The sequence below is a fragment of the Periophthalmus magnuspinnatus genome, chromosome 19 (genome assembly GCF_009829125.3).
Source record: "Periophthalmus magnuspinnatus isolate fPerMag1 chromosome 19, fPerMag1.2.pri, whole genome shotgun sequence".
Lineage (NCBI taxonomy): Eukaryota > Metazoa > Chordata > Actinopteri > Gobiiformes > Gobiidae > Periophthalmus > Periophthalmus magnuspinnatus.
The window spans coordinates 6,448,204-6,463,608 of record NC_047144.1 but is presented as its reverse complement, the minus strand read 5'-3'; the positions used below and the strand labels follow the sequence as shown (position 1 = coordinate 6,463,608).

At 41.5% G+C, this 15,405-nt stretch overlaps 1 protein-coding gene across 2 annotated transcripts in view; it reads left to right on the top strand.

The window, feature by feature from the left end:
• LOC117387214 (ankyrin repeat and fibronectin type-III domain-containing protein 1) overlaps positions 1 to 15,405 on the top strand; it is a 123,637-nt gene that overhangs the window by 84,314 nt on the left and 23,918 nt on the right. For both annotated transcript variants that reach the window (XM_033984659.2, XM_055229372.1), the window contains exon 6: positions 9,579 to 9,698. In XM_033984659.2, coding sequence (XP_033840550.1) covers positions 9,579 to 9,698 — 120 coding nt within the window. The remainder of the gene's footprint in view (positions 1 to 9,578; positions 9,699 to 15,405) is intronic.

The window sequence follows — 15,405 nt, the reverse complement described above, 5'->3', positions numbered from 1 at the left end:
TAAATGATCAAACTACAGGTTTGATAATGGCTTCTCATTTGTGTTTATGTTGTTTAAGTAACATGTATGATTACATTTGAAAAAAATCACACAAATTAAGTTTTCCTGCCATCATATTAGTGCGATTTGAGATCTCCCCAAATTCTGAACACATTGTTGTGTTTTGTCTGTTCAAATGAACCTGCGTGGTTGTACATGTTACTCCCATATTTACGCGTGGCGGTGGCCATGCTGCCTGTGGTAATAATAGGAGTGCACTGACATGTATGCTGTGGATATGCCAGGTGAGCGGGCACAGAGCACACTGTGTGCCAGAACACAAGACATCTGTTGCCAGGAGACTAGCAGCTGTAGTCAAGAACCTGTTTAGCCATCACAAGATGTCAAGCTCAAGCCATAGACTGCCAAGAAAAACTCTGATATGTGACAGCGTGCACTCAAATACTTTATCTCTGTTATCTCGTCTATCACCACATGACCTGGAAAATGTCAATAAAGTTAATTTGTAATGAGTATGACCAGTCACTTTCCACAGCTCACTTCGGATATTGCTCATTCCATGTTTCTCGCTAAGGCTGATTAGAGTACCCTGCTCTGTATGCAGTTAGCATGTCCTCACTGTGCTACCGGAGGTCTTCTCAGGTATATGTGCTTTATAAACTTTTCACCAAGTTCGATAGAGCTATGATTTTATTTGTCTCTGAGGAGTGGAGAGTAATCCATGATGACATTAACCATTGGAAATCCCATGTCGTAGTATCATGGTTTGTTCCATCAGCTGAAACAGGATGGACAAATAGAAGGATGGTCACTGAGGGTGTCTTCAGACCAGGGATCACTGGGTTATTCACTGAGCGGGGGATTTAGGTGCGGATGTCAGGGAAGAGAGAAGTTGATTAGACTAATTTATTCACAGGAGCGAGCCATGTAATTGTTCACATATGGGCTGACGTAGGTCCGAGGGTGATGGAAAAGGAGCCGTTTGTTCTTCTGTGTTCTGTCTGCTCTTTGTCCACACTGTGCGCATCAGATGACTTCAGTCTGGTGATACAATAGTTATCCTTTCTATTAGTTGGTAAAATACACCTTAAAAGGAGGCATTAATGAAAAAGTGACATTGAGTTCATACAAATCCATCTTGAGCTGTTCCGACTACATTTAAGCTCAGATATGATTGAGCAGTTTCTTACACTATGGATAATCCTGTTGATATGAGTAGAACACAACGGGATATAGTTTTCAAGGGTCAGGAAAAATTCTATAAATATCTGAGGCGATTAGTACGTGCACATTTTCCAGTAGGCCTAGCTGTTTTGACCAAGTTACACCACAAGTCCAGTGTAACTTAAATGCAAGCATATACAAGTTACAATCAGTAGACTAATGAATTAGCTCCAGACAACGATTAAAGATCAACTATTTTGATTGGGTTGAATTCAAGTTCTTGCTGCATGTAGTATACGCTATAGCCATAACCTCATGATACTGCTATATGTGTGCTCACAGAGTTCCAGAATAATGGCGGGTTACCTCTGTCTGACTGACACGCCGCCATTTTTCCAGACCACTTTTTCAGCTTTTCACCTCATTTTTTCCCAAGCTGCTGCAGTGTAAATACATATTGAGAAGTATTTACAATAGTGGTGATGGTGGTAAGAGATGGAGCTAGCTCAGTGGGCTGGTATTAGCATGATCCGATGTATCTGTAGCCAGCGCCTGAGAAACTTAGTGGCAGTTATTGGTCTGCCCCTCAGTGTGCTGGGGCCGTTTGATGTGGTTTGGCTGCTGTGGTGTGGGCTTGTTTCAGAAAATGCTGCCAGACCCCCAAAAAAGAGACAGCCATTGTTTTGGAACATGTTTGTGTGTATGAAAAATGCTAATGTAGTAAGAACATTGAGATCTGTGTTCTATGAAGCGTAGCCTTTTCCATTGGCTTTGCATAAGAAAGAAAACACGCTGGTTACAACATGGTTTTACAAAAAAACATGCGCAGGCTGGCAGTGGATAAGTTGAAAATAATTTTATGTTGCTTCAAAAGTCCTAAAATGTCGTAACTACTTTGTACAGTTTTATTATTAATCAACTGAAATTCATCTGTGCAATCTGTACTGGCAACATTGTAATTTTTTTAAGTTCTCAAACCACACGCCCTATCAAGTTCTGAAAAAGTTCTACTTCAAGTTTTCAGTAAACAGCTTATTAGAATAGCATTCTTGTCATACCCTGCCTACAACCACAGGAAGACTAGATCCAACTGAATGTTTCTTGAAAGATTATTGTTGAATTTCTGCAACAATAAATAAATAAAAGATGTTACTAGGAGTCAAGAAAAGAAATATTGTCCAGCAGACTAGGAGCTGGACACACTACTGTCGACGGTGAATGGCACATTAGTTTCAGTGGATAGAGCATTTACCCCTGAACTAGATTATCCCCAGTTTGAATCATGGTCCAAAAGTGATGCCAGTGTTATTTTCATTTGATTATAAAGCATTTCTCCATAAATACTTAAAACTAACACTAATCCTACTAACTGCGTGTCTAAACCCACGATTTAACTTCAAATTAGTGCTTTTTTAACCTCAACTGGAAAAATGTTCCTTTTGAGGACCCTTCTATAATGAAGCCTGACTTTTGGTCCTCATAAGTATAATAACGCGTGCATACTCTCTGATCCTTCATCTTTCGAGGTCTCCCTCTCTTTTCCAGCATAAATAATCCCTGCCGTCTGCTGGCTCGGCCCTGATTGGAATCTCGACGCCATGCTCAATTGTGGCTGGATGCTTGAAAGTGGGGTGCCCTGCTAACAGTGTCTCTTTTTTTTATCAAGGCCATAAACATAATACCAGAGGGGTGTCCACTTTAAGCAGACCAGATTCCACAGCAATCGCACCAGTCCTCAACCACACAAGGCTAAATAACTGTGTATTTATGACAGTTTACTCAGAAATGTGCATGGTTTGGCATAAAAGTTGTGTAGTTATTGCTATGTTATCGGTTGTTTAGCTGACCAGGGGCTAAGCTAATAGGTCAGCAGCAGTAGCAGACATAACATTGCAGTTCATGGAGTTTTAAAGGTAACCAACTGGATACTTATAGTTTTATGTCAGAAGTGATTAGGCGTAGTGTTGCATGTGACGCCTCTTAGTTGCTTTGTCTGCTTCTGGGGAACTATCAGGGGATATAGACTCTTTCATGAGCATAGGAAGGTGGGATTGCCTGTATTATATATTCTATACAATATAAATCAGAGGAAGTCCATTTAGAGAAGAGCTGTAAACCATATATATTACTATAGATGGATGCTGAAGTAACAGAAGTCTAGAGCGTGTGCTGAGGTTTCTGCACTGGCTCCTGTGGCTCAGAGAACAGACTTTAAAGCTTTAAAGCTGCTTGTGAACAAGTCTCTCCATGGCCAAGCACCAAAGTACATCTCCCACATGTTAGTGCCATATGAACCATCTTGGACTTCAGGGAATGGCTTCCCACTGTTGCCCAGAGTCAGGACTAAACATGGGGAATCAGTGTTTCAGTTTTCTGCAACTAAAATCTGGAACAGTCTTTCCAAAGATGTGAGACAGGCCTCTACTTTGACAATGCTTAAATCCAGACTCAAAATGGTTCTGTTTAGCTGTGCATATGACTGAAAGGTTTGTATTCTGCACTCTTCTGTTTTAATGTGAATTTTATGATGATTATTTATGTTTTGATTTGTTTGTATTGTGATTTTAATGTTCTAATTCTGTAAAGTACTCTGAACTACTTTGTGTACGATGTGTGCTATACAAATAAACTCACTTTACTTTGCCTTGCCAAGGTAGAAAAAGCCCAAAGAGATTTATCAATGCGAAAAGCAGTTGGGGAAAAAGTGATTTGTGTATCTTGACGTGAAGAAAAAGGTCTGATAGATGTTGTACCAGGAATTTCATGATTCCCGTTGTAGCCGATAAAAAGTAAGCATCTTGTGTTAGATTGGTGGTCAGACTCGCCATAGACGCTACAGAAGTGCCTTTCACCAATCTGTAAGGTTGAATAATGAATAAACTGGTCCTTTGAAAAGCACACTATGATAAGAAAACCATACACTGCCTCATTTTTTATTCACTTAGTCTGTTAAACTGATATCATCACAATGCAGTACAGATTTCTCCAAGTCACACTCATACTATTATGTGTTTCCCACCTCACTGACACGGTTTAAAGAGAAATCAGTACCTAGAATACACTGTGTAATAGGTCGCTGGCATCCTTCTCTCATCATCTCAACTCAAACATCATCTGACGCCGTATCCATCTTTTATCTGAGCTGTCCGACTTCAAACGCTCACAGACACAGTATCAAACCTCTTCACTGCAGGGAACCAACCAAAGTGAAAAAAAAAAACATTGAATTCCTGTCTTAATTTTTGTATCCCTGACAAATTCTGCTAGTGCCGAGTCTGCGGAAAACAGGAGCCAGAGCGCGGGAGTAATAAAAGAAGATGAAACGTTGCAAGTGACTCAAATGAAGGTTGAGAAGGGAAAAATAGGCTGGAAATATCAGTGTGTTTACAGTAGTGGGCGGATGGGCAGCATATGATGATGTCTTGCTTTGGCACGGAGCACTGAGATTAGATCATTAGCACTTCAAGTGGAAGGAGTTATTGTTACGATCAAGTGTTTGTTAAAGCGATGCTGGTTGTTAAGCTGCTTCTTTTATTAACACTTCTCATCATCAACATATTTTCGCTTGGCCTTGAATTTGCAATGCGTTAAGCTACAAAGTTTGTGTAATAGGGATTTATGGTGGTTAAGGCAGGAGTAAGTATGACAGAATGCAACTTTACTCTGTTAGATCATGCCATATTTCCAATCCTATCCAACTCAGGGTGGTCAAAACGATATCCAGATACTGCAAATATCTAATAACCCATCTGTAAAGGTAGATAGATATGTCAGTTAGTTTGCTTTTGGGATGGACAAAATGAAATCTAGCTTCAAAGTTATACTGGAACTTCAAAAAAGTGTCATATATTTGTTCAGAACAACCTTTAAAGATATGGTTTAAAAAATTTCAACCACTTAAAATAGCCAGCTCCCCTCCCACTTTCATTGCCAAGCTGAAACTTAATTGACCTAGTGCCTTGACTAATCATGCATTACACAATAAAGCTATCGCACTTAGAAATATCACTGTTTCTTATTTTACTGGCGAGATGTGACTCCAAGAGAAATAAATGCAGCCTCCGCAATCTGTAGACACACAGCACAGACACGGGTTTGGACAGCGATGCCGAGTGGAAAACAAGGCTTTCTTTGAGCACATTTTAATTAGCGGCGTTCGTAGCCTGGCTGGGTTCTTTTATGATTGGCCCACTGAAAGAGGTTTTGTTTGCTAATGAAACACATTTAGAGCAGTTTGTGCATTTGTATCTCTTACATGGGTTGGTGCCCGTGTACATTGCTGCTGTTCCATTGGCAGGAGCAGAAGCCATAGCAGTTTGAGGGAGATGAAAGAAGTCCAGAGCGTTGTTTTCTCTCCCATTGAAGATAGTTGTTTTAGGTAGGCAGCCATTGGCCATAATTACCGAGACGGGGTCAGGTATTTGTCTGCCCCGCATATGATTTACTGTAGTGTCTGTTACTTAGTAATCTGCAATATGATCTGTGGTTAAGCCGACCTAACCACAGGCGGACCGCATAGATTGAGTAATGCATAGCTTTCACTGGGATCACTTTATAAACACTTCTTGGAGAAAAAGTGTGCGGCATTGATGCTCTAATACATATAGAATGGAATCATTTGGTTTAAATATATGATTAATAAATAAATGAACCATGATTCCTAGCAAATTAAGATAAGGCCATTTGTTTATCATAAGATTCCTTCAAAAACAATAAATCTCTCATAGACGCATAGACGTATATTGATATTTGAAATGACAACATTATCAAATTTGTGAATGTGAACATAACCTATTGGGATGTGCCTTTTTATTTAAATTATAATGCATACTCTCTCTATATAATAAAGCCTAGGGAACTTTTTAGTGTATTAATTTATTTTTTAGTTTGTTTGAATGGGCACTATGAACATGAGTAAACATTTCTGTGAGCCAGTATCCAGCTAGTTTCCAACTCTAGACCCCAGGCAAGGTATAAAATACACCACAAAAGATAAAATTCAAAATTCTAATGTCTTTTCTACATTGCAGCTTTGCCCTAAACGTGATCATATGATTTATAAAGTTCTCTAAGCAGCACACTTGGTCTTGGAAAACTGCTAAAATTCCTGACAGTCTTAACTGGCTCTCATATAACAGTAGGTTAGTGGGGCTGTGAAAAGGGTCACAGTTGATAGCTTTGTTTACTACAAGAACAACCAGTACTTTCAAATTCTTTTACCATGAATATCTGACAGCTATTTCTGCCAGGGTAACGGAATAGAGGTGACAACAACGATTTTGAGTTTCTAGCTCAGGGGGAAAGTTACTGGCAAGATCCTAATCAGTCACATTGCAGAGAGGCGACTGCACATAAGACGCATATTACGGTCTGTTGTAATGCTTTGTGGGAGTCACTGGTGCAACAATGTGGAACGCAGATAGAAGCGCAACCCTGTGAGCACTGTGGAGCCTTATGCAGATGACAAGAAGATAAAAACCATTACAGAAACATCAGAGAGCGACTCCGGACACCCAACATGGAGCAAACAACCAGTACATAGATGGATCATCTCGTGTGAAAAAAGAAAGGTGTTTGTATGTAATATACTATTGTAAAGTCAATGATTTAATACGAAACAAGGCATTGTAGACTTCAAATGCATCATGCAGATTGCAAATATGTAAGTATGGTGACATGATCGTGTATTCACAGAAACAGGCAGCAAGCAGAGAAAATTCTAGTGGTTTGAACAAACTCAAATAAAGATGCCAATAAAACAAATCTTAGATGTCTGTGTAATCCCTCAGTCATCCAGCTAGGTTCCATTGCAAAAGAAAAAATAATTCTGTTAACTGGACAAAAAACTTTGTAAATTACTTCAGTGGTCAGTAAATAAGCTATTTATTATGCTCATTATATCTTTCTTTTTCACATCATAAAAATGTTGTCACCACCAGCTGCGTTGCTGCATATTTCAGACCAATTTACCTCCCATGCAACAGACAAAAGGCAAACTCATTCTGACCCTTTATTTTAAACTCAACAGACTTTTCAAGAAACCCAAGATTGAATAAAATGACTGTGAATCAGTAGCGGACACGCGCAGACCCAGTGTAAGAATCCATGTGTGATGAGAGGATAATTGAGTGGGAGATCCTAAGGGCCTCTGAGGGGGATTGCATCATCAGTGTGTGCCCGCAGTGATGATGTTATCGTGGGACAGCTGCGTGGGGTAAGAGCCAGACTGGACGCTCTTAAGGAGCCAACAGGCACCTGCTTCTCATGTCCACTTGTGTCTAAAGCCCTCAAAGGGATTCCCTGAGTCCCCGGCTAGGTCTGCTGGCCCCCATTCTTTGAACTCCTGATCCCATGTATGTTTTCACGGCATTGAAGTCATTATCCTATTGTCATGTTGTGTCAAGTGTTTGAGCCAAAGGTTCTGTTTGAAGTTTAAAAGAGGGGGCTCCTTCATTGGTCACAGATCAGACTCCAAAATGACACGTAATGCTTTATTTACACCCACTGATGATTCCTATCAGCCTTTTGAGAGGGACTTTTAGGAATGAAACTATGCAAATCAAAGTGGAGCTCACTGTTTATATGAAAGAACGTGAACAGTGATGCATCGTGAGGCCTGGCGCGTATACAGCAGTGCTACTAATTCAATTAAAAGCCCTTGAAGAAGTCACATTTCATCCTTGCCTAATACCATCAATTAGAGGCTCCTTTGCCATCTGACCAAAATCCCACACCCTTTGAATGATTCATAAGGGAAAATATGCCTCTTTGTCTTGGAGGTCATGGGCTCTCTGGAGGAGCTGGCGTGGCTTTAGGAAACAGTAGTGGTGCTGGAAGAGTGGGAACCGCCGCACTGGGACTGGGGGCTCCGCTCGCAGATAAGCCCAAGCATGAGGTCATTCTCAACGGGTCAACTTTGATCAGAGTGGCAGCTGGTCCTACAGGCCCTCTATATGATTTACATAAAGGCTGCACAATTTGTGAAAGCGCTGGGAGAGCATTGACCTCTGCAAAGCTATTAATTCTTTTTAGAAATTGAAAATATAGTAGTCCCCAGTCCATTTATGTATTAGGCTTGTTCAGAGTTGTCGCTTGATTAATAAATGTTTGAATAATCCAGTATGGGGCTTGTGTGCTTAGAAATGTTGTTGTGTTTTCACCAACCCCCTGTCTCCACCTGTCACTCTATACTTGGGATTGTTTACAATATTCCGACTCAAAATATTGCATATCCATTTTTCGACAACTGGAGGTGAGATATTTAGATCTATATTGTGTATATAATTCTCAAAATGTCTATCTAACTATGAATATGACTCCTGGATAGAGCAGGTTTTGCAAATCTCAAATGGTCATATTGTATTGGCTTAGTACTTGGGGAAACCAGCCTCACAAGCCAAACAAGAAGTGCATGTCTTGATCCAATTGAATCTGAGCAGTTATTATTTCATTTTTAATACTGTCCCATTGGAGCACTCAGCACGCTGGACACAATGTCTTCTGTCCTATTAAAATCACTCATTTGGGATGCTGTCATAGCTCGACTCCATTCCACTTGTCGTCGTGCCAATGAGGCTATTGAATTAGACACAACTGGATGCACTGTTGCTTTGTCATTCATCCATGTCACAGCTCAGAAATCACCCATCCTCCGGGTTTATTAAGGCCGTATGTGAACAACAATACTGCCACGTACTTGGTCGCGGTGAAGAGGGTGCCCGAGCCATTTGTCTCCAGCAGAGCGAACCGTAGAGGGGCTAAAACACTTTTTGGCTCCGGTTGTTGCAGATATGTGTATTAGTAGAGATGCTTTATCATTATGAAGTAAAATGGAAACAGTGGGGTATGAGATCAGGTAAGGAGGGGGCCACTTAAGCATAACTTTATATAACTTTACTCAGTCGGTGGAAAAGTCCCTCTTTGATAGTTTCATGTTTCTGAGTTTTTCCTGCTCCGTGTACTGTGGCCTGTCTCTTAGATTGAAAATATTACATTTTGATTACTCCCCACTGTTACCACCGCAATATGAGAGCAGTGCTGAGTCCCATCAAATGCGTCCCGAGCCATTATGGGCGAAGTATTACATTTCCTCTTTTTAATTTCGAGTAAAAAGTTGAACTGGGACATTGGCAGCCTAATAGGAGATTAAAATGTGTGTGACTTGTGTGCAGAAAAGATTTGGAGAAAATTGGGCAGGAAGTATGTAGCTTTCCCCAAAAACCCAATGTCTCCAGTGGGAACTGCTGCATTGTTAGCCTGTTTATCAACTTCTTGGGCTGCAATTCAATTAAAATTCATGCCAAACTGTTGACTCTAGTTGGGAATGTACACAGATAAGTCTTCCAGCAACATTGCAGTTTCCAGTTTGAATAGAAAATGATATTGAAAAATGTTGTAATTGTTTTTTCCATCAGGTCAGAGTCTGGGATTTCCAAATTTACACATCGCTTGTCCCTGAAGGAGCGTCCATCCAAAGCAGAGAAGAACCAGGACAGACCTGTGTCCTACCGGAGACGATCCCTCAGTGTGGACTGGTAAGAACAGCTTTTCAAATTAAGTTCAGGCTTGTGATGCAATGATATGGACATGGGCCAGATCCACAAAGAAATTGTAATTAAAAATAGAGGTTTCCCGATATCGTGTTTAGTGTTAGGCCAAGCAGTAAATGTAATAAGACAATTAATTTGTAGTTGTTGGCCCAAAATATCTCATATTATTTGAACTTTTATGCGTAGATTGTGGTTCCCATTCCCTATTACTTAAATAATGAATTACATTTAGATTGGATATTTAAATGTGTTTTGTGAAATCCTAGAGTTTAAAGTATCTACTGTCAGTCTGCTGTGATTGTTTGGGTATCAACAAGTACTTGAAGCCAAAGCATTAGTACTGGTATGGTACTGAAACAGCTGTATCAATGCATCTCTAGTTTGTGACCATTATGCCAAAACCATGTAAGGTATCTGTATTTTATGGAGAAGATTACATCAGTGAATGTTCTGTAAAGTGCATTTGTCAGCTCAAAAGTGCGATCATATGTGAGCTCTTGTCAAAGCTAAGTTTTAGAAATATGTTCTCTCAATCCTGTAGCTTTGAATGAGCCCTCCACAGATGCTCACACATTTGGTTGAGACTGGGGTCGGCTGAGGGGCTGAGTGGGCGGGGCCTGTGTAGTGGGCGGGGTCTGTGCAGTGGGTGGAGTTCTGATAGGCTCCTGCTCCGTCTCAGCGTCTGGGTTTGGTTGGAGAGAGCCAAGCAGCTCTAGTGGCGCCGGCTCATCTTGCTCTTGTAAAGCTCCAGTCCTCAGGCAGCCGATGAAAGGACTTTGAAAGCGTTCCATCACTGGGGCTGCCTTCCCGTCCACACCCATGGGACTCCTTCCCAGCCTCTTGCTCTCCCTCTGCTCAGCCCTCTTCCGCTAATTTATCTACTCATCCATCGTTCTGGCATACCCCCTGTTGACCTTCCAGCTATGTACTCCTGACTTCTCCAATTCTTCTCTCATCAGCTGGGGTGCAGTGAATCTTGCACTTCCCTTGTACTTAGTTAAGGGCTAGGCGATATGACAGAAAAGAAAAAAAAAGAATAATTATTTAGCAATTCTGATACTTAGTTAGATATTTATTTAGTCTCATTATAGTCTCATAACAATTGCAATATCAATTCCTTGGACATAAACAATACCAACACCTAATCATTGCCATTTGCCCCAGAACATATTTGTATTTCTTCCTCCAAAGTCTGAACTCCAAAACACATGCTTTTACTGACTGCACTGGCTGTGGACCACTTGATTAACCAAGCTGATCCTTGACAATGAATCATGATTAAAATTCAATTCATTGCACCACCCTAACCAAAGTTCCTGTCAAGTGAAAATGCCTGCGGTGTCACGTGCGAAAACATCTTTCAGGTTCGTGTTTGCGGAGTAAGACGCTACAGTTGTGATTCTGTTAGTTAGTCAGTATTTTGCATAGCCGCAGATGTTGAATGCTCTAGAATTTTTCACTTCACCTTCAGTGTGAGGTCTTGCGAGGGCTTTTTCGTCATTGGAGCATTTGTGTGGTCTTGGACTCGTGGAGGTTGTGTGGTCCGGGGGCAGTGAGAGTATCCTGGTGTTAAGTGTTGGACCATCGGGGTGTATTTCTACTGTGAGGTCCTCCGCTTTAACAGCTCTATGTTTTCCTCTGGTGTTGGTGGAGAAGGAGGACATGGTCTTTAAAGTTCAGGCTCTGATTGATGTGGTCTGGTTTTAATGAAACACAGTGGGTACATTGGACATGCTCATTTATGGGAGGAGGAGGGGGGGGACCTTCGCTTACAGCTGGATTCTCGGACTTTCTCGCACCCCGAATGCACCACCGGTCTTTTGTGACATAATAAACAAGGCCGGAGTCAAGGCACAGGGCTGAGTCATGCTACGAGGAGGTGAAACCAGGTCGAGGAATGCACCGTCATCATCACACTCACTGGGAAACACGTGTGAAGGGAGAATCTTTATAAAACATCCCATTGAGTCACTTGCATATTTCAAATAGTCCACATTTATTGTGTTTTCTACTCACTGTCACTGTTTTTTTCGAACCCACTGTAGTAAATTAGCTGAGAGCTGTTTAACACGGTTACACCAATCTGCTGCATGCTCCGTTAGTCCAGATTTCAGATACCCACCCATGCCGTGAGGCCGTACATGAAACCAAAGAAACTTGGTGCCAGGACCTATTTTGTAAGATTTATCAAAATCTCCAACAGCTGCTGGCTGAACCTTAGGAAAATGCAATAATAAAAGATAATAGCAGCATTATTGTTATTGGTAATAATTGTAAATGGGCTCTTGGGGCATGGTGAAGAAAGTGAGTGTTGGAATGAAGTGGACTATAGCAAAATATATTTGCTTGATTTAGTAAAAGGTCAAGTTAGAAAAACAGGCAATGAGCTGTTAAAATTAGGCCAAATAGGTATCTCAGCCTTCTTCTTACTATAGAGGTTTCAGATTTCAAATACTAACTATTAGGCCCTTCACAATAATTACTATATCAACTTATCGTTCAATATATGAAAGCTGGAACATGTTTTGGAGTCAATTTTTGGTAATTTTTTGGTAATATGTTAAGATTTAAGCCATAAAAGCTTGAATAAATCACTTCTGTAACTCATTATAGACACAAACTAAGTATTAAAGTGTTTCATTCTGCTATTTATTTATTACAATTTGTTTCAATATTATCATTTATTGTCTATATTTTCTTAATCAGTATATTGCACTTTAAAATGTGTGATCGTGACAGGTCGACTAACTTACACTGCCCTTCATTTGCATAGGGACATTAAGTGACCTCCCACTCTCTTTGCAGCTGAACTTTCTGCAGTTGGAGGCACTTCTTGATGTAGTTGTTGTAGAACTGTATTACAGGTTTCTAAATTGAGCAAAGGTAAAATAAATCTACGCAAAATTCGCTGTGCTGTGTCAAATCCCCTCCATCCTCTAAAGGCCTTCTCCTTCACCTGGTGCCAACCGGGCTTCAGGGATAATTCAGAGCTGACAATATTATTTTCACTAGTGCAGAGAAAAAACAGACTCCCTCCTATATTTAAACACCTCTGTCTTTACCGCGTGTCCTTGTTCTTCGCACGCATCCGCCAACGAATCCACATTGCGATGGAGTAAGCAGCGAGCCGGTCTGGGAAATAAGAGTTACTAAGTGTTAATCTGTATGAAGTGTGTACAAAGGGACAGAAGGGGGTGGTGAGCGGGCGTTTTTTCTCTTTAATCACTTAAGTTTTAGTGGAAAAAAGATGGCTGCTGTGTAAAGTGCTGTTGGACGAAGTGGCACTCGACTCATTTGGTTTTGATTTGATTTTGTATTTCTCACTTTCTCTTTTCATGTGCTGGGGCTGGTAGTTCAAACAAAAGCGACAGGCAGACAGGAACACATACAGTAAAGGCCAAGTTTTATGTGGTTCAAATCAGAACATTGTGTTAAAACGGCTGCAAAGTTCTAGCTCGCTGGATTGTCATTAATTGCTTGGTCTGCTGTCCAAAAGTCCGCTGTGGAAGACACATATGGGCATGTTCCAAGTATAGAGAGGGGTTTTCAGGTTTTTTTGTAAGATGAAGAAAAAATATGCTATTATACTAAATAGCATATTTTTTATTATACTATTTAAACACTACAGTGACGTAAAGTGACGTTTTTTGAAACCTACTGGGTGCGTTCACTCTCTAGCATTTGGTCAAAGGCCTAATAATAACAGAAATATACCATAAATCAAGCCAAAACACCTACATTTGAGTTGGGGTCAAAAATCAAAGTTCTATTTTTTTGCTAGTGAATATTTGGGTGTTGTATAATGAGTTATAATGTATTTCACCAAAACGTAAATGTCATTCCATGAACCGTCTTCCTCATGTTGCTGCCAAACAGTTTGTTCACCAGATTCCCATGGGACTGAGGAAGTTTACTTACCTCTCTGCTTTTGGAGCGACCATAGGCTTTTCTTAAACACCACAAACCTAAACACACACTATAGACCGATATAGAAATACAAGCTCATTCACAAATATGTATATACACACAAACAAGACTAGAAGACAAGATGTGACTGTACACAAACACACTGATAGAGTAAGCACTCAGCACGCACACACCAGGAGGTCCGGGGGCTGCGGGCCACGGGACGTCCCAGGAAACGATGGAGACAGGCGGAGAAGAGACAGATTGAAAAGGTGATGGGATGAGACAGCTAAAGCATTTGATAAAGAGGGGGAAGGGGGGAGTTTCCAAATCTAATGTTGGGGAAAAGCGAGGGTGGTGTGCGTGGGTCAGCGGGTTAGCTTGGCTCCATGTGTTGCTTATAAGCTGATAAAAGACAAGACGGCCTGGAAGACTACAGCCCTGTTTTACGTGTCGTGTATGTGTGCTTTCAGGGTCAGAGGCAAAGAGAAAATCAGATGGAGACTCAGGAGGCCTGCGGTTTGAAACCAGTTTCGGAAAATAGTTTACAGATTGAGATAGGAAGCTCAGGTAGTGTTTCTCCTCGCCCACATTAGTCAACCGTCAAACAAAGCTCTGCCAGGACTACACATCTGTTTTTACATGCACTTTTCAAAATTTTTTGACAAAAAGCGGTAAAACGATAAATGCTATAAAAATTACATTTAAGAGACACACTTTGGTAGGTGTGAGAACACCAGCCATAGCCCTTATTAGTCAGAAGTTGATACAACCACCACAATGAATGTTACAACCATCTTGAGGCCAATTAGAACTTGGGAATGGGAAAAATATATACTCATATTTTCTCATGATCTGGAAGACAAAAAGCCACCATCATATCAACACCAGTATGTCATTTACAGTATAGAATATACACGTTTTTCTCCAAGGCCTCATTAGTATCATGAACAATAATGAAGCCCCCGCTGCGGCCCCACCCGGACACTGCTCTATCCCAGATAAACAGCCGTGGGACTTTAAACATGGCGCCCGGCCGGCGTGTGACTGAGAGAATGGGCCAACTGGTGAGTGTGGTAGCCAGGGGTCGCCCCGCCCGCCCCTCTCTACTGGGCTGGTGGGTGGCATATGGCGGCCCAGGCAGGGACACTCACACACTGAGGCTCACAGAAGGTCTGGAGCCACCCAGGCTGGCCCACGTTCTCCCTGGGAGACATGGTGTCACCAGGCCCCATAGAGGAGGGGCCCCGCCCCACCTTCAGCACCCCCTCCTGAGAACCACGTCCAGTGCCCACTGCCACATCGCTATGGCGACTGCACTGTTGTCTCTGCTCATCAAAACTGCAGAGATTTACCTCTGTGAGTGCACACACATCACCAACAGGTGGCAAGCCTTGCTCAGCACAGCAGGCCCCTTCAAAGGTTAAACATACAGCGGCCCGCCCACTCTTTCTCTGCCTTTCCCGGGGGACAGAGGAAAGTGAGGAGATGAGGACAAGATAAAAAGAGACAGAAGAAAGAACACTGTGTAAACATGAGCATTAAAGGCGCTCCGAGCGTGTCCACAGCTCTGATTTGGACTCACGGCTAAGAATAACACAGTCACTATGAACAGTTTGTTCCTGCTCCTAATTATGAAAACAGCACACACAAGGCTGTCACTGACTCTAATGAAGCACAGGGCCTTACTCAATACATGTCAACCAACCAACCTATACTCAACTGTAACTTCACCAATGCAGCCCTGGAGCTGATGTTGGGACAATAAAACACATTTGGATCACAC